Genomic DNA, 23,506 nt, shown 5'->3' with positions numbered 1-23,506 from the left:
TAGAAGTAGGATATGGCAAAAGAATATGACCGTTAAATTGATAAGACTTCCTCTGTGAAAATAGTTTATATTTGGGGTTGTCTATTTATCTGTGTATTTACTATGGTAATGTGATTATCTACTTCACTACAATTTTAAAGGAATTGTTATACAGAGACAGTTTCATTTACTTAGTTTATTTCTGTCATTCATTCAGCAAAGAAATATTTGAGTACTAGCCAAGCTCTGTGTGGTAGGATGGGAAAAACAGATATGACCTCTCTTCCAGTTTAATGGAGGATATTGAGACATAAATTACATAATCATTTGAACAAATGCAAAGTGCAGTGGGGTTGAGGATAGTGCCAGAAATGTATCCAGTGCCATGAAAGTATGTAATAAAAAGATTTAACCTGGTTAGGGAAGGCCAGAAAAGCTTTCCTGAGACTTCATTGAGGTTTTTAAAGTTGAACTTGGCAAAGGCAGGGCCTGGAAGAACATTCTAGACTAAGAAAACAGTACGTACAAAAGCCTTTGGGTGGATAGAGTATGGTAAGTACAAGGAACTGAAACAAGGCCAGTGTGGCTAAAGTGAAAGCACCAATAGGGAATATATTGCAACTCGGGATTGGAGAAGTGGGTGCGATTGATATTCTCCAAGACCCGCCTCACCCTCCAAAGAATCCTGCTTTTTGGTATTCAAGTCCTTGGGTAGGTCCCCTCCTTGATTTTGGACTGACCTTGTGATTCAATTTTGACTTATAGAATAAAGCAAAAGAGAGCTGAATGACTTTGGAGACTAGGTCATAAGAGGTCTTGCAGCTTTCGCCTTGTCTCTTATAAAATGCACCCTGAAGAAAGTAACTTGTCTTGTAAGGATTTGAATGCACTGAGACTACCTTGCTTTGAGGAATCCCCAACTGCCACTTGGGGAGGCTACATGGAGAGAGGGATGCATGACCAGCTCTCAGACGTGTAAGTGAAGAAACCATATTGTTGGATGCCCAGCCCAGCTAGGCCTTCAGATGATTCCAACCCCAGCCAAATTCTTATTGTACCTGCGTGATAGAGTCTAGATGATTACCATTCAGCTCAGGCGGAACAATCCACAGACTCATGAAAGGTAGTATTAAACTGTTGTTTTAAGTCACTAAGTTTTGGGGTGGTGTGTTCTGCACCAACAGATGACCAGAACAATACATATTGCTCAGTCCAGGCAGGATATTTTTGGTCATGTTGAGAAATTTTGCCTTCAGCAAAGGGCTGCTCTGGTTAGATCATCATCATCATCATCATTATTATTATTATTATTAAAATTGCAATATAGCTGACACACAACGTTACATTCATTTTCGGTGAAGAACACAGTGATTAGTGTTTATGATATGCTATCTCACCACACGTGTGGCTCTCATCTGTCACCATACATTATGGCAGTACCATGGATTATATTCCCTGTGTCATACCTCTTATCCATGTGACTTATTCATTCCATAATTAGAAGCCTGTATCTACCACTTCCCTTTCTCCATTTTGCCCACCCTCAGAGCTCCCATCCTCCTCCCGCTGGCCCCCATCAGTTTGTTCTCTGTATTTATAGATCCGTTTTTACTATTTGTTTGTTTTTTTTTTTGTTGTTGTTTTTGTTTTTGTTTTTTTCAGATTCCATATATAAGTGAGCTCATACAGTATTTGTCTTTGTCTTATTTCACTTAGCATAATACTGTCTTGGTCCATCCATATTGTCATAAGTGGCAATATCTTGTTCTTTTTTTATGGCTGAATAATATTTGATTGTGTGTGTGTATACATACCACATCTTCCTTATCCATTCCTATGTTGATGGACACTTAGGTTGCTTCCGTATCTTAGCTATTGTGAATAATGCTGCAGTGAACATGGGAGTGCATATATTTTTTGGATTACTGTTTTCATTTTCTTTCGGTAAATACCCAGTAGTGGATGGAATTACTAGATCATATGCTATTTCTGTTTTTAATTTTTTGAGAAACAATACTGTTTTCCACAGTGGTTGCACCAACTTACATTCCCACCAACAATGCACGAGAGTTCCTTTTTCTCCACATCCTCACTAACACTTGTTGCTTCTGGTGCTTTAGATACTAACCTTACTGACAGGTGTAAGGTGATAGCTCATTGTGGTTTTGCTTTGCATTTCTCTGATGACTAGTAATTTTGATCATCTATTCATGTGCCTGTTGACCATCTGTATGTCTTCTTTGGAAAAATGTCTGTTTTTTAAAAGGATTTTATTTATTTGACAGAGAGCAAGCACAGATAGAGGTAGTGATGGAGGGAGAGAGAGAAGCAGGTTCCCCACTGAGCAGGGAGCCTGACGCCGGGTTTGATTCCAGGACTCTGGGAGCATAACCTGAACCGAAAGCAGACATTTAACCACTTGAGCCACTGAGGTGCTCTGGAAAAATGTCCTTTTTTTTTAAAAAAAAGATTATTTATTTATTTATTTGACAGAGATAGAGACACACACAGCGAGAGAGGGAACACAAGCAGGGAGAGTGAGAGAGGGAGAAGCAGATTTTCCACTGAGCAGAGAGCCCAATGTGGGGCTTGATCCCAGGCTCCCCGGATCATGACCTGGGCCGAAGGCAGATGCTTGACGACTGAACCACCCAGGTGCCCCCAAATATCTATTTTTTATTTTTTAAATCAGTCTATTTCTGTATTAGAGAGTGAATGAGAGGGGAGGGATAGGTTGAGGATAGAATGAGGATAGAATGAGGATAGATGGCTTGGGCGGCTACCGTCTGATTCACGCAGATCTCATAAGTCTGATTCATGCAGATCTGATAAACTGCTATGCAGCGTGGCTCCAGGCAGTGGTGAAGGTGGAGAGACAAGACGAAGTTACGAAAGTCAAGATGACTTGTTGTGGATTGGCTGTGAGAGTAAAAGGAAAGCGGCAAGGCCATCTCCCAGAGTTCCCGTGTCCACAACCTGACGGTGTCATTGCCTATGCGGAGATGGAGAACACCAGAAGAGCATCAGGTTTTGGGGAACGCAGATCATGAGCTTAGTTTTAGCTAGGATACATTTAAGATGTTTTCAGATATCCAGGAAGAGAAGGCAGATAGGCAATTGCTTCCACAGGTGTAGACCAGAGAAACGAGGCCCGGGCCAAAAAATAGAAAATTATGTTATTGACATATTGGTAACAACTAAATATATGGATGTCAGTTCAGAACTTCCCAAGGCCCCACCCGATGTGCCATGCAATGTGCTGAGAGAACATACAAGGATTAAGATATGAGTTCTCCTCAGTTCTTAGAACAGCAGAGGCCTCCAGCTCTGCATGACTATAAATATTGTCACTTTCTCTGGGTACTGAAATGTAAAAAAGTTTGGGGAGCTATGTATGAAACTACTTAGGGAGACAAAATAAAATAAAAAGAAGAGAGCCCGGGCGCCTGGGTGGCTCAGTGGGTTAAGCTGCTGCCTTCGGCTCAGGTCATGATCACAGGGTTGTGGGATTGAGTCCCGCATCAGGCTCTCTGCTCAGCGGGGAGCCTGCTTCCTCCTCTCTCTCTCTCTCTGTGTGCCTCTCTGCCTACTTGTGATCGCTCTCTGTCAAAAAAATAAATAAAATCTTTAAAAAAAAAAAAAAAAGAAGAGAGCTCTAGGACGGAGCTTTGAGAAACTCCCACATTCAACAACCAGTTAGTGGAAGATGAGTCTCGAAAGAGACTGAGAAGTAGCTTCCAAGCAGGTGGGAGGAAAACCGAAAGACTCTAATATCACAGAGTCTAGGAGAGAACACCTCCAAGAAAGAAGTGGTCAAACATGTCAAAAGCTGCAAAAAAGAGCAAATAGATAAGGACCCAAAAATGTCCTTTGAACTAGTGACCTCAGTGAGAGTTGTTTCTATGTGTTTATATTCAGATCCTTTGTAAAGAATTGAAGCATTATTCATTTCCATCTAATGTAGTATTCTAATGTAGATTTACTTAATTGTAAAATCAAAGCCACTTCACTTCCAAGAAGAGGCTAATAATATTCCCTTATTCTGAAACACTTGGGTCTCCTATGTAACATAATTAAAAGGGCCTTGTCCTTTTCTTTTCATCTTTGTTTCTCTTTTTAAAAATGTGTAAATTTGAAATTGCTTGACAAAATGTTTTCAGTGACTAGAAAATAATTTGGCTTCTGGTTTAAGAGATAAGTTATTTACTATGTACTCCTGTACTCCTCACTTAGAAACTGCATAGTAAATAAGGTATATTTTTAGTGACCCTCTTCTGTCCTCTACCTGGAAAAAATCTAAAGTTAGAAGTGGTGCCGTAAAGTGGGGCAAAGTCTCATTTCACTTAGAGCTAAGTTCTGTACTAGACTATAATTTTATTGATTGTCTTAGTTCAGGCTGCTGTCACTGAATACCATACATGGGATGGCTTAAACACCAAATCCTTATTTCTCACAGTCTTGGAGGTTGGGAGGTCCAAGATCAAAGTGCCAACAGATTCCGTGTGTGGTGAGAGCTGGCGTCCAGGTTGCAGAGTGCTGACTTCCTGTATCCCCCTCACATGGTGGAGAGAGCACGAGAGCGCCCTCTCATTCCTTTCCTAACAGTACTAAAAAGTCATGCATGAGGGCTCCGCTCTCATGACCCAGTTACCTTCCAGAGGCCCCACCTCCTACAACTCTCACGTTGAGGTCGAGAGGTTTGACCTGAATTTTGAGGGGCCATCAGTCCATTGCACTGAGAGTTCTTGAATATATCTCAGCAGTCTATCACATTTCTGAACCTCCTTGCATCCTTGCAGAGTTCAGGGTTGGCTGTGGATTGGCAGGAAAAGAAAATGTAGACCCAGGGATCTACACCACATGCTTAACCTACTGTAAGATTAAGATTAACTTTTCATTTCATTTGCCAAGGGTTCTGAAACCTGCTGGAAGCCAGGTTGTCACAGTGAGTGGAGAAAGATGAGGCCTATTTGAGAGCAGCTACCTGCCACTCTGTGAAGGCCTCGATAGGGTGTGCACCAGCTGTGATACTGAGTGAGGAGGGTCTTGCTGAAGCTTGATTTCGTGATATGCTGAAGCTCAGGCCATGCTTAGTAGACTTTTTTCAAATCGGTTCTTGAATCAAAATCTGCTTCACTGAGGCCACATCTTTAAGGGAAAATAGAGCGTAAACACTGGTGAAGGGTATCTGCCTCCAGCCGTCCAGTATTGTGGCAAGCCCTTTTCCTAGTCTCATCCTTTTCTATTATTTGGCAGGGATCAGTCTCCATGATTTTTTTTATTCTATTTTATAATGCCCACATTTCTTCCTGGCTCTGGCTCTACCCAGCATCTTTAATACATTAATCAAGATGTGTTTCATTCAGTCAGTCATCCTTTCAAATATTTGAGTGCCTATTATACTGTTTCAGATTTCTGGGAGCCTTCATTCCCATTAGAGTTATATCCAGTGAGCACTATAATTTCCGAGAGTGCAGAAAATAAAGCAGGGCATGAGGGTGGAGGGTGGCTGGCTGCATGGGGAGTGTTTCAGATTGCTTTGGGAAAGAGACCTCGGAGATGACAATTGCTGAGACCTGAAAAATTAGTTGGGATCAACCATTGGAAGACAGAGGAGGAATGTGCCAGGCCACTGGAACAGCAAGTATAAAACACGATGCTGTTTCAAAACATGGCGGGCAGTGGGCTAGAGCATGGTGACTTAGGGGCTAAATATGGCAGAAGGGGCTGGGGGACTAGACTAGGAAAGACAGAGGAGATTTTGTAGGTCACCATCAGAGATTTGACTGTGTTCTGAGGGTAATGGAAAGCCATGGAGGGTTTTGGAGCAAAGGAGAGATGTGAAATACTTTGTTTTTAAGAAAATCATCCTGGGGGTACCTGGGTGGCTCAGTCTGTTAAGTATCCAACTCTTCATTTCAGCTCAGGTCATGATCTCAGGGTTTTGAGACTAAGCCCTACATTGGCCTCCATGCTGGGTATGGAACCTGCTCACGATTCTCTCTCTCCCACTCCCTCTGCCTCTTCCCCCCTTAAAGAAAAAAAAAAAAGGAAAGTCATCCTGGTTGGTTTGTGGAGAATGGATTATTGGGGGGGAAATAGGACACTAAGAACACCTGAGAATAATCAGGAGGCTGTTAATGTGGCATAGGCACGAGGTGATGGTGGTCTGAACCAGGGTGGAGGTGATGGAAACAGTGGGATGTGGTTGGATTCAGGCCATATTAAACATAGATCAGCAGGATGTGCTCTTGGATTGAATCAGTTGAAAGAAAGGAGTCACAAATCTCCAGAAATAACCCAAGCAACTGGGAAAAAAACTGCTTTTTTTCTAAGATAGATAAACAGGAGAAGAAGTTAGGTATGGGGGGCAGGGGAAAGGACAGTGGAAATCAATATTCTGTTTTAGACACGTTGAGTTTTTGAAGCACCTTTAGTCCTCACTTAGTTGGAGGTGTTAAGTAGGCAGCTGAATGCACAGGTCTGGAGGGTAAGGAGACATCAGGGATGGAGCGTAAATGTTATTCAACAATTATTTATCACCCATGTGATAACACTCACTGTGGTAAGAGGAGATGCTCCCAATTTCCCATTTATTTTTAAGGACTCTGCATGATGTTTTCAGGAATGTCTAACTTTTAGGGTAGAGCATTCTGTTAAAGTCTTGCAAGATTTCCAGATGGATACAGATGTTAGCCAGATGGATACAGATGTTCAAGAGGCGAGTTAGCCAGATGGATGTTCATAACTGTCTTTGAGGGCAATAAGCAACTCTCTGGGAAGTGATCCAAATGGGAAAAGCAGACAACACTGGATACAGCTTTGAGCTCAGCTGCTTTGTGTTTTACTCTTGTGAGGATGAAGAGATGTTGCATACACTGGGAATGACATCCCTTTAACAGCTTTTTTATTTTTTAACTTTTTTTTTAGATTTTTATTTTTTTATTGACAGACAGAGATCACAAGTAGGCAGAGAGGCAGGCAGAGAGAGAGAGGAGAAAGCAGGCTCCCCGCTGAGCAGAGAGCCTGATGCGGGGCTCCATCCCAGGACCTGAGCTGAAGGCAGAGGCTTAACCCACTGAGCCACCCAGGTGCCCCAATAGATTTGTTTACTGAAACGTTTGAGAAGACTCTTTTTTTTTTTTTTCCTTTAACAGCTCTTAAGACGGAATATATTTTGCCTATTGTTTTCTGTTCTTTAGAGACAATTTCTCTACTTTTTTTTGTGGGGGGGGAAGGTGGGGAGATACACTGGAGTTCGTGTTGCTTTGGCACTCTTCTAGATTCTTTCCTTTTCCCTGATTGCTGTTGTAAAGTGAATTTCTTTTTCTCTGTAAGAATTAAAAAAAAAAAAAAAGTGTAAAAGAAATGGAAGACATGGCTCCTCTTCCTGGCCTTCAGGTAAGTTTGTCAAGCGTCGTGTAACTAAATCCCTTTATAGTGTCAGAGGTGATCTTGCCACCAGGTAGGGTTTAGCCTGTGGGATCTGACACTTGAGTTCTCTCTGCCAGTGATCAGCTGCTGACCTTAGAATAGTTACTTTGCATCTTTGTACCTCAGTTTCCTACCTGAGAAGGAGTGATTTAGTATGTTCCTTTTTGGTTTTATATTCTATGACACAGTTGTTCTTGGTAAGGAATCTAGATACACCTAGGAGAATATATCTATAACTTTATAAAGTGTAGGTGGTTATTATCTTACCGCACTGTTTCACTTAAATTCCTATTCCATCATCCTTTGAAAATAGGGAAAATAGCATATTGAACATTAAAGAGTATCACTTGGCTTTTTTGAGTGTTGGAAGACCAACTAGCATGGAGTATTTTATTCTGTAGAACGTATTTGTATGTACCATCTGACTGGTTAGGGCGTTCTATCAAAGCATGTATTTCTAAAGGTTATGGGAAAATCTTTCTTCTTTCCATACTTGGTCAATTTTTGATATTTAAGTATGGTAGACTCATAATAGGGATTTTAAAACCATGTACAAGAAAGCCTCTAATTGTTCAGCGTTTGACCACATGATTTCTACTGAGGGAGAATTTGGGGGAAGGTATGTGACAAGATGAAATTTTATAGTTTCAGAGATTAAATGCTAAGATTTCACAATGTGAAATGGGAGTAGATTTTTTTTTAAAGATTTTATTTATTTGTCAGAGAGAGAGAGACAGTGAGAGCACAAGCAGGGAGAGAGGCAGGCAGAGGGAGAAGCAGGCTCTCTATCAAGCAGGGAGCTCGATGTGGTACTTATCCCAGGACCCTGGGATCGTGAGCTGAGCCAAAGGCAGACGCTAAACTGCCTGAGCCACCCAGGAATCCCAGTAGTGAGTAGATTTAAAGTGAGAAGACTTTCACAAACTCCTGAGTCATTATTAATCTTAGGCCATAGGATGTTTCCCAGAAAACACTGACTTCTACTGAGCTGAATGGAGTCTACCAATTAATACAAAATATTTCAAAAACTTATAGGAAAATGATTTTTCAAATTTACAGAATTCTGGGATCCCATTCTCATGATTCTCCATATAGAATACTTTGCCAGGCTCAACCAAAGAGTATCTGTATTTGTTACCAGCCCTAAATGAAGACATAGGTTATTATTAAACTATTAGACACACCTGAATACAAGACGACCTAAGTGCTATGTGTTAGTGCATGCCCCACATCTCTGTACAGGTCCTTGCCCTTGCATTGCATTTCAGTGTGCTTGATTTGATCCATTCCTCCAGCCTATCAAAGTCTTTTTTTTTTTTTTTTTTAAAGATTTTATTTATTTATTTTACAGAGATCACAAGAAGGCAGAGAGGCAGGCAGAGAGAGAGAGGAGGAAGCAGGCTTCCCACTGAGCAGAGAGCCTGATGTGGGGTTCGATCCCAGAACCCCAGGATCATGACCCGAGCTGAACTCAGAGGCTTTAACCCACTGAGCCACCCAGGTGCCCCTCCAGCCTGTCAAGGTCTTAATGAGGGGGATCTGTTCCAAAATGGAAAACACATCACTGTGTGTACATGCTGTTCCTTAAGACCATACTCATTGCCTCATACTGGTATCATTTACTAGTCACTTCTAGTCTTTTCTAGGTAAGAATATACTGTTTACTTCCTATGAATTGATGAGTAGGAAAGGGACTTTGGAATCTAAAACATTCAAATTCTGCTCATTCATCAAAGCCATTTTCTTTCATATAATCTTTTCTAATCTCTATTACTGGAAGATCTGTGTTCCCAAAGCAGTATCTCTCAACATTAACATTTCCATTTCCATTTTATTTTATTTTATTTTACAGAATAAACTTGAAAACGGGGTGAGGGGCAGAAAGAGAGGGAAAGAGAGGGAGTCCCAAGCAGACTCCGTGCTCACCTTGGAGCCCCACATGGGCTTATTTATTCACTAAATATCTTTATGTACTTACTGTATGCTTAAAAATAAATATAAATAAAAATAGATATTCTTTTTTTTTTTTAAAGATTTTATTTATTTATTTGACAGAGAGAGATCACAAGTAGGCAGAGAGGCAGGCAGAGAGAAAGAGAGGAGGAAGCAGGCTCCCTGCCGAGCAGAGAGCCCGATGCGGGACTCGATCCGAGGACTCTGAGATCATGACCTGAGCCGAAGGCAGTGGCTTAACCCACTGAGCCACCCAGGCGCCCCTAAAAATAGATATTCTTAAAAATAAATAAGTTCATGTCACTCCATTTTTGTGTCTGATTTTGCTTAGATTTATGGTGAATATGTGCCAAATTCCAAAATTATGAAACTATTGACTTCATCTAGAATCTTTTTAATCCATACATCATTTTTTAAATGGGTGAAATATTTTAAGATAGAAAATACTGAGGGACGCCTGCATGGCTCGGTTGGTTAAGCCACTGCCTTCTGCTCAGGTCATGATCCCAGAGTCCTGGGATCAAGTCCTGAATCAGGCTCCTTGCCCAGCAGGGAGCCTGCTTCTCTTTCTGCCTCTGCCTGCCACTCTGCCTGCTTGTGCTCTCTCTCTCTCTGACAAATAAATAAATGAAATCTTTGGGGTGCCTGAGTGGCTCAGTGGGTTAAAGCCTCTGTCTTCAGCTCTCAGGGTCCTGGGATCGAGCCCCGCATAAGGTTCTCTGCTCAGCAGGGAGCCTGCTTCCCCCCTCTTTCTCTGCCTTCCTCTCTGCCTACTTGTGATCTCCCTCTCTGTCAAATAAATAAAATCTTAAAAGATATATACTGAGTATAATATCATTCATATATCTTACTATCTAATTATGCTGGACCTTGGGTTTTTGTTTTTAAGATTTTATTTATTTGTTTGATACAGACAGAGAGAGTGAGCACAAAGAGGGGAGTACAAGCAGGAAGAGAGGCAGTGGGAGAGGGAGAAACTGGCTGCCTGCTGAGGAGGAAAATGGACGGGCTTGATCCCAGGACCCTGAGATCATGACCTGAGCTGAAGGCAGATGCTTAACCGACTGAACCACCCAGGTGCTTTTTTTTTTTTTTTTTTTTTTAATAAACGTAATCTCTATGCCCAAAGTGGGGTTTGAACTCACAAACCCGAGATCAAGAGTCACATGCTCTCTACTGACTGAGCCAGCCAGGTGCCCTGATTATGTTGGAACTTAACATTCTGCCATGCTATTTCATATATTGAAGGAAATAAAATTATAAATATGGTTGAATTTTTTTTTCTTTCCCATATACTGAGGTCATTTTCCCTTCTCAAATTCTCTCTTATCTAAAATGTCTTGTAACAGATTTGGGCTCAGTTATAGTTGAGTATATTTTATAACTGATTTATGAATATTTATAACCTTTAAGTTATCATTTAGTGTGTATACTTACTTATATGTAAAGGAGTGTCTTCCTTTCTTTTGAAAATGCACAGTCTTTAAAAAATGTAGATACAGGGGCGCCTGGGTTAAAGCCTCTGCTTTCGGCTCAGGCCATGCATGATTCCAGGGTCCTGGGATCGAGCCCCACATCGGGTTCTCTGCTCCGCAGAGAGCCTGCTTCCTCCTTTCTTTCCCTGCCTGCCTCTCTTGCCTACTTGTGACCTCTGTCTGTCAAATAAATAAATAAAATCTTAAAAAAAATAATAAGAATAAAAAATGTAGATACATAGTAAAAATAAGCTGTCTCTGAAGAATGACAGAATAGGAGTTCTTTACCTCCTTAGGCTATAGGAGGAGTTTCTTAATTTCTAGGCAAGTGCATTTTTTGTCCTGGGAACAACAATTTGTTTTTCTGTACTGAAAAACACATTTTTCTTGAAACACATGCTTTCTTGGAAGCAGTATTGCAAGTAACAAATTATAAATGTGGCCTTCCATGTAAACAGTATGATTGTACATAAATCATGTCAGAAAAAAATTGCATCTTTTGAAATCAAAATAAATATAGTAGTTGATCAAGTGAAAGAAGAATACATAACTTGGGGCCCCTGGGTGGCTTAGTTGGTTAAGCATCTGCCTTCAGTTTAGGTCATGATCTCAGGGTCCTGGGATTCAGTCCCCCTCACCCCCCATCAGGCTCCCTGATCTAGGGAGAGTCTACTTCTCCCTCTCTCTCTTGTGGCTCTGCTCCCCCTGCTTGTGCTGTCTCTCTCTCTTTCTATCAAATAAATAAAATCTTAAAAAAAAATACCAAAAAGGAATACATAACTTATTCACTGTCAATACTTGAAGAAAGCTTAGTGCTCCAAATGAAATGCATTATTAGAATGAGGCAGAAATGTTGCCTTATGGGAAACAGCAAGGTCAGTCAGAAGCTTTTGTCATCCAGGAACTGGTCATTGGCAGGTCATTGGGCATTTCTTGCCAGCATCTCCAGTTATGTGGCAGTGTTTCGATAGGGCCCAAATGCCTGAGACCATGAAGGGAGGGACAGACAAAAGTTTAAAAGCTCAGAGTGGAATTCAATTCTCATCAGTACCTGCTGGAAAGAACGCCTGGTTTGCTATTGCTATGGGACGTGCGGTCAGCCGGTGCACATTAGCTCTTACAAGCAACATCAGAGGCATTCGGATGTAGATGGATGTTGGTTCCAAGCTGATATTACAGCCACACTCAGTAAGGTTTGGATGTTTTTCTAGAGCTGCTGTGTCGGAGAAAGGAGTTAAAGGTAACAATTTGGAGAAAGGCTGCGGTATTGGAGGAAAGCTAAACTGTACTGGAATGACTCTATCATCGGCGTCCCTTGCCCCCACCCTACACCCTTGATGCACACTCTGCCTAGTTAGGGTTAGATGCCCTCCTCTGTGCTTGCAAAGCCCCTGTGCCCATCCTTATCAGAGCACTTTCCACACCCAGTTGTACTTGCACTTTTGCTATCTTTCTCCATGTTAAGAACACGAGCCCTGCAAGCCCTGAGTCTCACTCCCCGAGGTGTTTCTGATGTACCTCCAGCACTGCGCCCTGCTCACAGTACATGTGTGTGACCCACGGACTGCTCACTCCCTCCCGGGAACCCACCGCAGAGTGCCTGGTGGGCTGCTGCTTTCCTCCCAAATAGAGCTGAAGGTCTCTTCACTTTCTCTGGCCTCAAAGCTCATGGTGGGGGTTGTATCACACCCTCAGCTACAAAACTGGGATTGCCTGGGAGCAGCAGTCCAACGTAGAAAAAAAGTGAATTGACGTAGTATGGTATGGGTATGCATGTTTCATCTAATAAATTCACTCCAACATTCTAATACCCTAAACCTCTGATTCTTCTTCTGCGCCATGCTGGGGATGTTCTGACATCCCAGCTCCGTTGAACATAAGGCCGAGTCTCACCAAAAGACAAGGAAACGGATAGAGAGCTACTTCCAGTTTTAAAACTAACATCCAATCCAGAGTATCTGCTAAATGCACCCATATAATTAAATTTGGCTCAACTCAGTGTTAAGTTCCATCCTTTTTGGTTTAACGCTCTGGGGATCTACCCCCACACGTATTCTCCAGGTTTTTGAACATATATATTTTCAAAACCTTGCAATTCTCTTGATGTATAAGCTAGTGCTTCCTGAGTCATGCTTTCGACTTGTCCTCCTGGAACATGTTGAGATGTGAGCTTAGTTCTGTGTCTTGAGGCAACCACAGGAGAGGATGAGTCTTAAGGAAGATGGCTGTCCACTCCTGAGACAGTTTTCCTGTAAGGGAAGGCGTGTCTCTTCAAACACAAGGAGAAAAGCAGCTTTCTACTCATTAAGGGAGGCTCAGAGGGACTCCGGGTTTCTCATTTCTGTTTGGCCACAACCAGATGCACCTATTCCATGTTTCAGGGGTCCACTCCTTCACAATCAGCATTCCAACTTTCACAGGAGAGCTTGGTACTGCTGTGGATTTACCTGACATTATAATTTTGCAGTCTACGCTATTAAATTTGTGTTTGATTTACAGCAGTGTAAGCCCTGTGACAATTGGACATAAGGGTTACTTCTAGGGCTGCAGTAGAAGTTCTCTGGCTTCTCTGACTGTGACTTAAGCTGAGAGTTTAAAGACCTGAGCTTCCCATTTTCTTTCTGTAAATGCTCCAAGGTATTCATGGGACTCCACCCCATATCACAGCCTGGATAGTAATTATTCCTGCCCTAATGGTCTAGTGAAGTAGCCATAACCATCACAGTCATCTGCAGGGGATAATCTGACTCATCAGGATGCCACTGAGAGCCACCAATTTCTACCTTACTGTGTCTGTCCCACTGGTGAAGGAGCTCGGCACTGCATTTGAACCCAAGGCATGATCAAACCATTTCTCTAATCCCATTTTTAGAAAAAGATTTATTTATTTATTTGAGAGAGAGAGAGTGCAGGGGGAGGGACAGAGGGAGAGTGTGAGAGAGAATCGCAAGCAGACTCCCCACTGAGCATGGAGCCAATGTGGGGCTCTATCCCACAACCTCGAGGATCAGACCTGAGCCAAAATCAAGAATTGAATGCCCAACCAACTGAGCCACCAAGGCTCCCCCCAATCCAATTTTTGAGGGTTAGTTTCCTGGGATTACCCTTGGCATGAATTTTTCTATCAGTTAAGACCTGGAGATAGAAACCGCACAGTGGAATATAATAGAATTGTTAATTAGGTATGAAGTTGTTAACTAGGTAACTAAAAGGTAAAAACGCTATCCTGTGGTATCAAGTAGGTATCAGATGTGGGAAGAATCTGCCATGACGTCTAGGGTTGAGAGAACATAGGGAAGTGATTGGAGTCATTAAGATGTAATAATTTAGAATTTAGGTCGGTCGGCCAGCTAGTACTGATGTTCCTGAGCTCTGGAGAAAGACTGTACGCTTGGGGAAAGGGCTGTAAGTCCCTTCTTCCTCCCTCAACCGTGCAGGCTTCTTGTTCACAGAATGTAGACTGCCGCCAGCTGGCAAAGTTCCAATGTGGTCTGCAGAGCTTGGCTCCAGCATGACAAAGCAAAGAAGGCTAGATTCGGAGCGAAGGGTCAGTAACGTAATAAGTAGGACATTTACCCTTCCATGCTGGCTGTAGCCCAATGGAACCTTCTGAGGGTTTCATGGTACTAGAAGAAGCCAAGAGTTTTCCAGAATAGTTTTGTTTCTTTGGTTTCATAGAGCAGGTCGTGATCTTCCCCTTCTCATGCAGGGCTGAACTGGAGAGGTTTCAGCCTGGAAGTAGTAACCCATACCAGCCAGCCTCACTCTGTCCCTTATCCATATTCTCCACAAAGTTCCTAAGGAGGAGAAAAAGCCAGCCAGGGCTTTCCTCGCAGGCTGGCCCTTTTATACTTTGCCTGCTCATCCTTAATCATAGTGTCCTAAAATAGCTCTCATTTTAATTGGATGTCATTTTTCAATTTTGAGACCACATCTTTGTCAAGGGCCTGAAGGAGGGAATATATAGAGTGCATTAGTGAAGTAAGTGAATTAAACTGGAAAATATTGCCATCGAAGAGGCTTATAAAGGAATAACTGAGCTAAGAAAGGTCAGTGCAGTCCAGCAAAAAAATTTCAACCTTTAAAATGCTGGAGGATATCTTTGGGAAAAAAAAAAAAAAGAGGGCGCCTGGGTGGCTCAGTGGGTTAAGCCGCTGCCTTCGGCTCAGGTCATGATCTCAGGGTCCTGGGATCGAGTCCCGCATTGGGCTCTCTGCTCGGCGGGGAGCCTGCTTCTCTCTCTCTCTCTCTCTGCCTGCCTCTCCATCTGCTTGTGATTTCTCTCTGTCAAAAAAAAAAAAAAAAAAGAAGTATGGATTAATACACGAGGATGAAGTAGCAGGACAAGGGGTTGTTTGATATAAATAGGTAAATTAGGTCTGTGTTCATGAAGGGAAAATGTAATTTGATCACATGTGGGTTTACAGAACAATAATGGTTCTTTCAGAGTGTTTCAGTAAGACCATTACGTATACCTTGTGGCCTGTATTCTTTCATATTGGCTCTTTTATGAATCTCGGTTTTTCTGTCAAGTTTTTATTATCATGAATGGATTCTTCTTTTATACTCTGTCCTATTTTTTATTTTCCCTGTCTTCCACCTCCTTCTCCTCTTCCCTTTTAGTCCAGATCTGATTCTTGTTTCTACAGGAAACAAGTAGTATTTCTACAGGATTCTCACTAGTTCTTATGTTTTTGCCTGTATTAAATTATTCTCCAAGAGAGACAACGGTTATTGTGAAGAAGCCTCTGGGAATGCACTCAGCTCTTGACTTTGCTGAAGGCTGTATACAAATCTATTAAAAAGTTATAACCTCTGGGCCTCAGTTTTCTCTTCCATAAGGTGAAGAAAGTAGACTGTGTTATTCCTAATACTGCTTTAATTTTTAGCATGGTGTAACTCTGGAACTTTGAAGGTGTTTCTCAGGACTGGGGGCTACTGGTCTAACAAATACTGCTCACTTGGAGGAAAAAAGGATTTTTCACTTAGGTAAACCCCATAGAGAAAATGACCATTGTTTAAATAAAAAGCCTCTTCCAAAATGAAGACTTTTTGTGGCTGTCAATATCTAATGATCCTCAGTTCTGAGATAACAGTGGACCTTTTATCCAGGGCAGAAATTTGAAACAGGTATGGTACATACTACCATATGTGATCTGTTAACTTTTAAAGTGAAAAGAGACAGAATGAACAATCTAAATCGCCAATTATTACAGGTTTACTAACTGTGGAATGGATCTCGGAAATTAAAAGTCCCTCACAAAAGGAGAGGGAGTTACAGGTGAAGGTTTTTTTGCCGGGGTTGGGGGGGAGGTTAAAGTATCAGACATATCTCTACATTGGTTTAGGGCTGAAGTAATGGACAGAAATTTGAGACAAAAGGCTTGGAAGCACTGTTGAGTGGAGCAGTTAGGCTGCAGCATCTGTCATTCTGTTGATCTCTTGGATTGATTCCGTTCCTCTGGTGGGCCAGACCAGTGTCTCCTGACTACCTCACCTCTGTCAGTGCATGATCTGGAGGGTATTCCTCTATAGTAGAGACCCGTTTTTCAGTGAGGCTCGCTCACCTGCTAGGACCCAAGCTCCTCTTCAATGAGAGCAGCAGTAATATACTGTTATTTTCGCAAGAGAAATTGATGTGTCTGATAAATTTCAAGTGATTCACCCATCCATCCACCCACTCATCCATCCGTCCACCCACACACCTACCCATCCATCCGTCCACCTGCACACCCACCCATCCATCCATCCATCCATCCATCCATCCATCCATCCATCCATCCATCCAATGGATAGTCACTGGACATCTACCACTAGACCAGGCACTAAGACAAGTACTGGGGAGTCCGTCCTAAACAAGCCAGACACAACTCTGGTCTCATGGAGCTTACAGGCTCTCCCATCGTAAATTTCTGATCCTCACTTGTTTTTCTTTTCCCCTCTCCTCTTCTTCTCAAGCCTCCAGAAGATGCAAGCGTATTTTTGTCATAATCAAAAGCTTTTTTTTTTTTTTTGACAGGTTACAAATTATGTAGTACGAATCTTAGAGAAAAAATTCACAGGGTTTTGTAGGCTGTGATGCACTTGAAATGCTTTTGTAACCCCCCATTGGGATTTTTAGATTCTTTTGAGCAAAGCTTTTGCCTGTTGGAGTCGATGGGCTTTCCTGGCCTTTTGTGTAGCTGCAGTGTGTGGCTTCTCCTTCATTCCCTCATCCTCAATGCACTTGTTTTCTTGGTGAAATTCTCTTGTCTTTAAATTTCTTTTCTGTCATATTATGTAAGATGGAGACCTGGAATGATGGGAGAATCTACTTCATGTTACTTCATAACTCAGGAAAAGGCAAGAGATGAAACTACTTTTATTAATAATGCTAATAATTATTAAAGCAATATTTATTATTAAACATCAGGCAGTGTGTCTAGAATTTCTAGGGAGGTATGTATTTGTTTCCCCAGAACAATACATTCTTTATTGAGCTCTGATAAAATAATCTGCAATTTGCAAGGGCTCCAATGTACTGTTGAGTCATTGTTCCTTTAACCTGTTTTTCCTTCTTGATTAATACATTACAAATCACTCTGGATCAACCGTAAATTCTTTCAAGGATTTAAGGCTATTTTTATAATTTAAGACATCTATAGCTTCTTTTCAAGTTCAGTATTTGGCAGTGTTCTGGTAGAAGCCTCCCAGAAATGTATGCATATTGTCATTTCAAAGTGGCCTCTTTCAGGGCCTAACTGCTGTGGAAATTTAGCTTATCATGAATCATTCATTATTATTTTTTTTTATTTATCTTAGAGAGAGTGCATGTGTGTGTAAGTGGGGGGAGGGGCAGAGGAAGAGAATCTCAAGCAGACTCCACCCCCTTGCTGGGCGTGGCACCTGACTGGGGTCTCACTCCCACAACCCCAAGGTCATGACCTGAGCTGAAACCTAGAGTCAGAGCCTCAACCAACTGAGCCACCCAGGCACCCCTTATTGCTAATCCTTTGCTAGTCTAAAACAAAATCTATACGATAAATCTCAAGGATGCCAGGTGGTAATATGTGAATTTTAAACATACTATGTTTATGCTATGCTTTAAAAAATAACACAGAGTTCAGAATCTAATTCTGTGCAGAGGAAAATCTCTGTTTCAAAAATAAGTCTTTTCATGATTAGCTATAGTGATTGAGTTTTAGAGTATCACAGAAGCCCTTTGCGATACTTGTTCTCTTTAGTGGGGCTTCAGTCATGAATCACGTGTTGAGGTGTGGCCCTGTCTAGAAGTCCTAAGACTATACCTTTCCTCGAAAGGGCCTCCTATGCCTGTAATTGAGGTAGCTACACAATGCGGTCAGGGTGTCCCCTGTAGAAATTCCCATTCCACAGTAGTACATCTGGATTCTCTTTTTCAGACTTATACAACGTCTGGTACATGAGCATGATTCTGAAACTGGGCTTCCACTCTTCACCCAATCAGGCAAACTTAGGACTCAAAAAACTGTGTGTGTGTGTGTATTCTGGCAATTTTCTTTTCTTTTTTAAGGTTTATTTAATTATTTGAGTGAGAGAGAGAGAGCACAGAGTGGGGAGTGGCAGAGGGAAAGGGACAGGGAGAGAGAGAATCCCAAGCAGACTCCTTACTGAGCACAGACCCTGACACACATGGGGCTCAGTCCCAGGACCATGAGATCACAACACAAGCCGAAACCGGAAGTCAGATTGCCCAACCAACTGAGCCACTCAGGTGCCTCTGTTCTGGCAATTTCCACACACACAAAAGTGGTAACGACAAGATGACTTTCTATGTCATTGTATTTATTCATTATCAACATTTTGCTAATCTTGTTTTATCTATTAAACCATTGTTGTCTTAGAGTATTTAAACCAAATCCCAGACATCATGTTTTTTACCCATAAATACTTAAGTGTATTTCCAGGATTTTCAATGTTAACGTTAAAAGTTTGAGATAAGAAAATGTTAAGTTTGTTTTTGTTGTATGTCTCAAATTAGCATTGTTCCATTCCAGTTAGCTCTGTTCCATGATGATATGTTTAGTTTTCCTTTTGTCTCTCCTTAACTGCCCCCAAAACTGTCCTGCTATTGACATGACCAACAGTTACATACTGGTCCCTTTGTAAACACAGCCTGGCAGCTGCACAATTTATGGGTATTTGTAAGTGATTTAGAAACTTTGCTCTCACTGACTATTTCTCTTTCTTGGTAATCAGATCATTAGTGTCACATTCTTTAGGCATGAATCATCACTTTCCCATTGCAAGCTCTATGAGTTTATGCAGGAACAGAGGGGTATATTGTGTATAGGTTAGTAAAAGGAATCCAGATCATTTGGGTAGACTGAGGCAAACATGATTTAGTTTTATCAGAGGAAGAATTACTCTGTTTCACAGTGTAGTCCCATGTGTTGTTTGTGCTTGAAACCAGGATAAGTTGGCTAGCTCTGAAAACATAAATACAAGAATGAGGTCATTTGTGATAGTTTCTGCTTTGCCTCTATTCTCTGTAAAACACTGGCTCTGATTCAGTGACTGATAACCTTTTCAGCGGAACTCCCACCTCCGTATACAGCCATTGCCAGCCCTGATGCCAGTGGTATTCCAGTAATAAACTGCCGCGTGTGCCAATCTCTCATCAACTTAGATGGCAAGCTTCACCAGCATGTGGTTAAGTGCACGGTTTGCAATGAAGCTACGGTAAGTGAGGATTTCCATTAATAAAGCATAAATCATTATCTGACGTCTTGTCTCTTAAGGAAATACTCCAGTAATGTTACTTGAAGGTAGATGTGGCCTGCATATAGACGTGGCCATATTTTCTCATCCTTTCTTTCTTCTCTCTAGTTCTCTTTTACCATCAAAGATGTCTCTGGGTGTTTAAAGCTAATTCCATTATGAAAATCTCATGGTGAATTTAAATATAATGCCATTTGGCTCTTTATTTTCTAACACGAGACTGATCCTAGTCAGGTACTTAAAATTATCCTCAGTGTCTATCCACATCACAACTAAATCCCTTTTGATTTTCACAAAAACAAAGATAAGCCAAATTTTACTTCAAATGTGGACTTTGTACTTACCATGTCAAAAATTATTTAAACTTGTTTTACATCTGTAGGATGTCTGTATGGTTTTTCTGGACTTAAGATTATGCATTTATTACTGACACCTGTGCCAAAGTGTTTACAAATAGCTTGGTATTTTATGCTATTTGCTTGATAGTAATTTAGAGAAATGTTAAAAAATTTGAAGAGCACATATTTTTTGAGCTGAACCTGGAGAAGAACAACTACATTTTAAGTAAAATATTTAGTTTCAAGTAATGAAATGGTATTAGTTAGTTTAAATATATTTCTACTTTTATGGTTAGGCTTTATTTTAAAAATTTCAATGTCTCTCAAAATCTGCAATTAAATATCAGTTGTTGGTATTTGTATATTTTTCCTTCTTAGAAAATTCTCAAAAAAAAAAAATCAGCCAGAGTTTATTATGTCTCTAAGAAAAATGAAACATGTTTATTGGGCTTTATATCTTTTATAGAAAAGTCATAAAATAAAACCTTAGGTCGTGAAGCAATATGTTTTATTGTAAGTATGTATTTTTTATAAGGGACATCATTTGGAGATGAGCTTTACTGTGTAAATAGAGGTGATACTGGCAAAACCAGCTATTTTCTTTTTAGGTTGAACACTCCCTAGCAAACCTGACATTAACCTCCGTAGTGTTCATTTTAGAGTTAACAACCAAATAAGAGTTGTGAGACATAGAGGACAATTAAAAACAAAACAAAACAAAAACACCCAATACCTGAAAGGTGTTTTTTCGATTTGATGCTACTGTTGATTTTTTTCTTCTGTTCCACCATCCCTACAAATTTTTTTTCTTTGATGAGTAAAAAAAAACTTGTAAAGCTTTATATTTACTCTTGGAAGTAAACAGAACAGGCTGTGGATTTAGCCAACAGCCTCAATCTGGATACTCAGAAGTGATGAGTTCATTATTCCGGAACAAAAGGATGTGGGTACAAATAAACTACTTCTGGACATAAAGAAAATTGCACTGATATTTTTATATCATTATAACTCCTGTTAAGTAAGGAAGTGTAAGTATTTCTCAATATTCTAGAGAAAATGAGTAGTATCTAATGATACTACCATATCTAATGATACTACTGTGTGGAATACTAATTAATACTAATACTAATACTACTGTGTGGAATCAGTTACATTACAGGGAAAGAGAAGAGAGGGAAAATGTGTGTGAGGAGTGTTTTAACAGATGACTTGCCAATGTTTGCAGTGTAATTGATCTTGAATTTATGAGTGAAGAGGTCTTAGGCAACTAGCAGTTTCTCTGGAGAAATTCTGGGTCGAAAAGAACAGGTAAATGCCCCAACAGAGCAACTAACTCCCTTCTGTTCACTATCTCCGTCTCCTGCTCAGTTTCACTATGGTTCATTCTTCTCATGTCACCTAAAACAGGAGATCAGTGAGTCTGTTCCCCTGATAGGAACCTGATATTTCTGAGGAGATTTAAAAAAAAGAAAAAAGAAAAAAGAAAAAGAAACATAATAAAGCAAACAAACAAACAAACAAAAATAAGGCTAATGAAAGTCCTTCTTATTTTAGTAGATAGAATTGGGAAAGAAATGAGAGAAGTTGGGGAAGAGAAAAGACAGAAAAATTTTAGCAAGGTTTAGAGAATACAGAATTTAAGGTTAAGGGAGAAGCAATTTTTAGAGCTAGTTAATGGAAAAGTCGAGAAGTCCTGGAGGAAGAGTGGAGCTAATTGGCTGCATGATTGATTATTATGAGTCTGAGATCTGGAGGCTGATGGACTGGGTCTTGAGTCCTACCTGGCTCTGCTGCTTGGTAGTTGTCTATCCTTGGGACTCTGTGGTTTCCTCTTGTAGAGTGGTGTAATAATAACATCTACCTATTAGAGTTGCACTGAGATTACAGGGGTAAAGTGTCCAGCACAGTGCCAGGGACATACAAGGTCATTTTACTAAGTAAGAACATTAGAACTTATGCATAAGGACAATGCCATTTTCACCCCCATTTCCCTGTAGGCCAGACATGACCAGGCGTGGGCAGACAATAAAGACCAGTTCTTCTAGTTCATTCACCTTATTTTATAAATGAGGGAACTGAGGTCTAGAAATAAGTTGGGAATATAATATAAAAAAGTTTGTCATTTGCCAAGTACATATTTACTTAATGGGGAAATTTGGATGTATAGGAATTAACCCAATTTCTGGTTTTCTTGATATTTTAGATTGGATAGTAACACATTCTGGATGTTTATAAATTTTAGATATTCAGATTTTATCTGTTACATAGTTTAATAAATTGTTGATGACTTACTAATAATTTTTATATATTTCTAATAAGATTGTTTACTTAAATTTCTCATTTTTTTTGAAATGTTACAGATTCACAGAAAAGGTACCAAAAATAGTACATATTATGTACAGAGAATTTCATAAACCCTGTACTCACATTCTGCAAATACGTTAATATCATGTCACACTGGCTTTCTCTCTCTAAATGAATAAATAATCTTTTTTTAAAAAGAAACTTTTAAGACAATTACAGACATGGGGTTCTTCTACCCCTAAACATTTTAGTGTGAATTTTCCTTACAAAGAAAAAAAAAAGGGACATCCACTTATATAATCATAGTACAATGATCAAATGCAGGAAATTAACATTAATACAATGGCTATTATCTGGTCTTTGGAACTAACTCATATTTGCTCAATGGTTCCATTAAAAACAAAACAAAACAAAACAAAACAAAACAAAACAATATGGTCCAGGAGTGAACCCAGAATTCCATGTTGTATTTGGATATCGTGTCTCTTTAATATCCCTTTGTCTGAAATGTAGTCTTTCTTTGTCTTTGATTGCCTTGATATTTTCCAAGAGTACAGGCAAGGTGGTTTATAGAATGTTCCTCCAGTTTGGGTTTGTCTGATATTCCCGGATGATTGGATTCAAGCTATACAGTTAGGTAGGTATGCCCAGGAGTGATGAGCTAGTCGTCTCACTGCTTCATAGGTTATCTACTCTAACAAGCCTAAGTTCTTGTTTATTTATTTAAAGATTTTTAATTTATTTATTTGACTGAGAGAAGGAGAGAGAGAGAGTGCACAAGCAGGGGGAGCGGCCCAGGGAGAGGGAGATGCAGGCTCCCCGTAAGCAGGGAGCCTGATATGGGTCTCAATCTCAGGATTTGGGGATCATGACCTGAGCCAAAGGCAGATGCTTAATCGACTGAGGCACCCAGGCACCCCGCTAAATCCTCATTTAAAGGAGGGTTTTCTTTGGTATTTATTCTTCCCTTTTTTTAAAAAAAATTTTATTTATTTATTTGACAGACAGAGATCACAAGTAGGCAGAGAGGCAGGTGGAGAGAGAGGGGGAAGCAGGCTCCCTGCTGAGCAGAGAGCAGGGGCTGGATGCAGGGCTCAATCCCAGGACCCTGAGATCATGACCTGAGCTGAAGGCAGAGGCTTTAACCCACTTTGCCACCCATGTGCCCCTATTCTTGCTTTTTAAATTTACTGTAAAGTTTAAAAAAATGGTAACATTAAGAGTTATTGCAAGTTGTTCCTTTTTTAAGTTAAAAGATGTAATAAGATTAATCATTTCTTATAT

The 23,506-nt window shown here is 40.5% G+C and overlaps 1 protein-coding gene across 1 annotated transcript in view; it reads left to right on the top strand.

The window, feature by feature from the left end:
* Window positions 1–23,506, top strand: part of PIP4P2 (phosphatidylinositol-4,5-bisphosphate 4-phosphatase 2) — a 56,658-nt gene that overhangs the window by 4,067 nt on the left and 29,085 nt on the right. The window contains exon 2 of the mRNA XM_032316338.1: window positions 19,393–19,541. Within this exon, the coding sequence (XP_032172229.1) occupies window positions 19,393–19,541 (149 nt within the window). The remainder of the gene's footprint in view (window positions 1–19,392; window positions 19,542–23,506) is intronic.

Source organism: Mustela erminea, chromosome 16 (assembly GCF_009829155.1).
Source record: "Mustela erminea isolate mMusErm1 chromosome 16, mMusErm1.Pri, whole genome shotgun sequence".
NCBI classification, from domain to species: Eukaryota; Metazoa; Chordata; class Mammalia; order Carnivora; family Mustelidae; genus Mustela; species Mustela erminea.
Note: the sequence above shows the minus strand (reverse complement) of the source record. Positions and strands in the feature narration are given on the sequence as shown.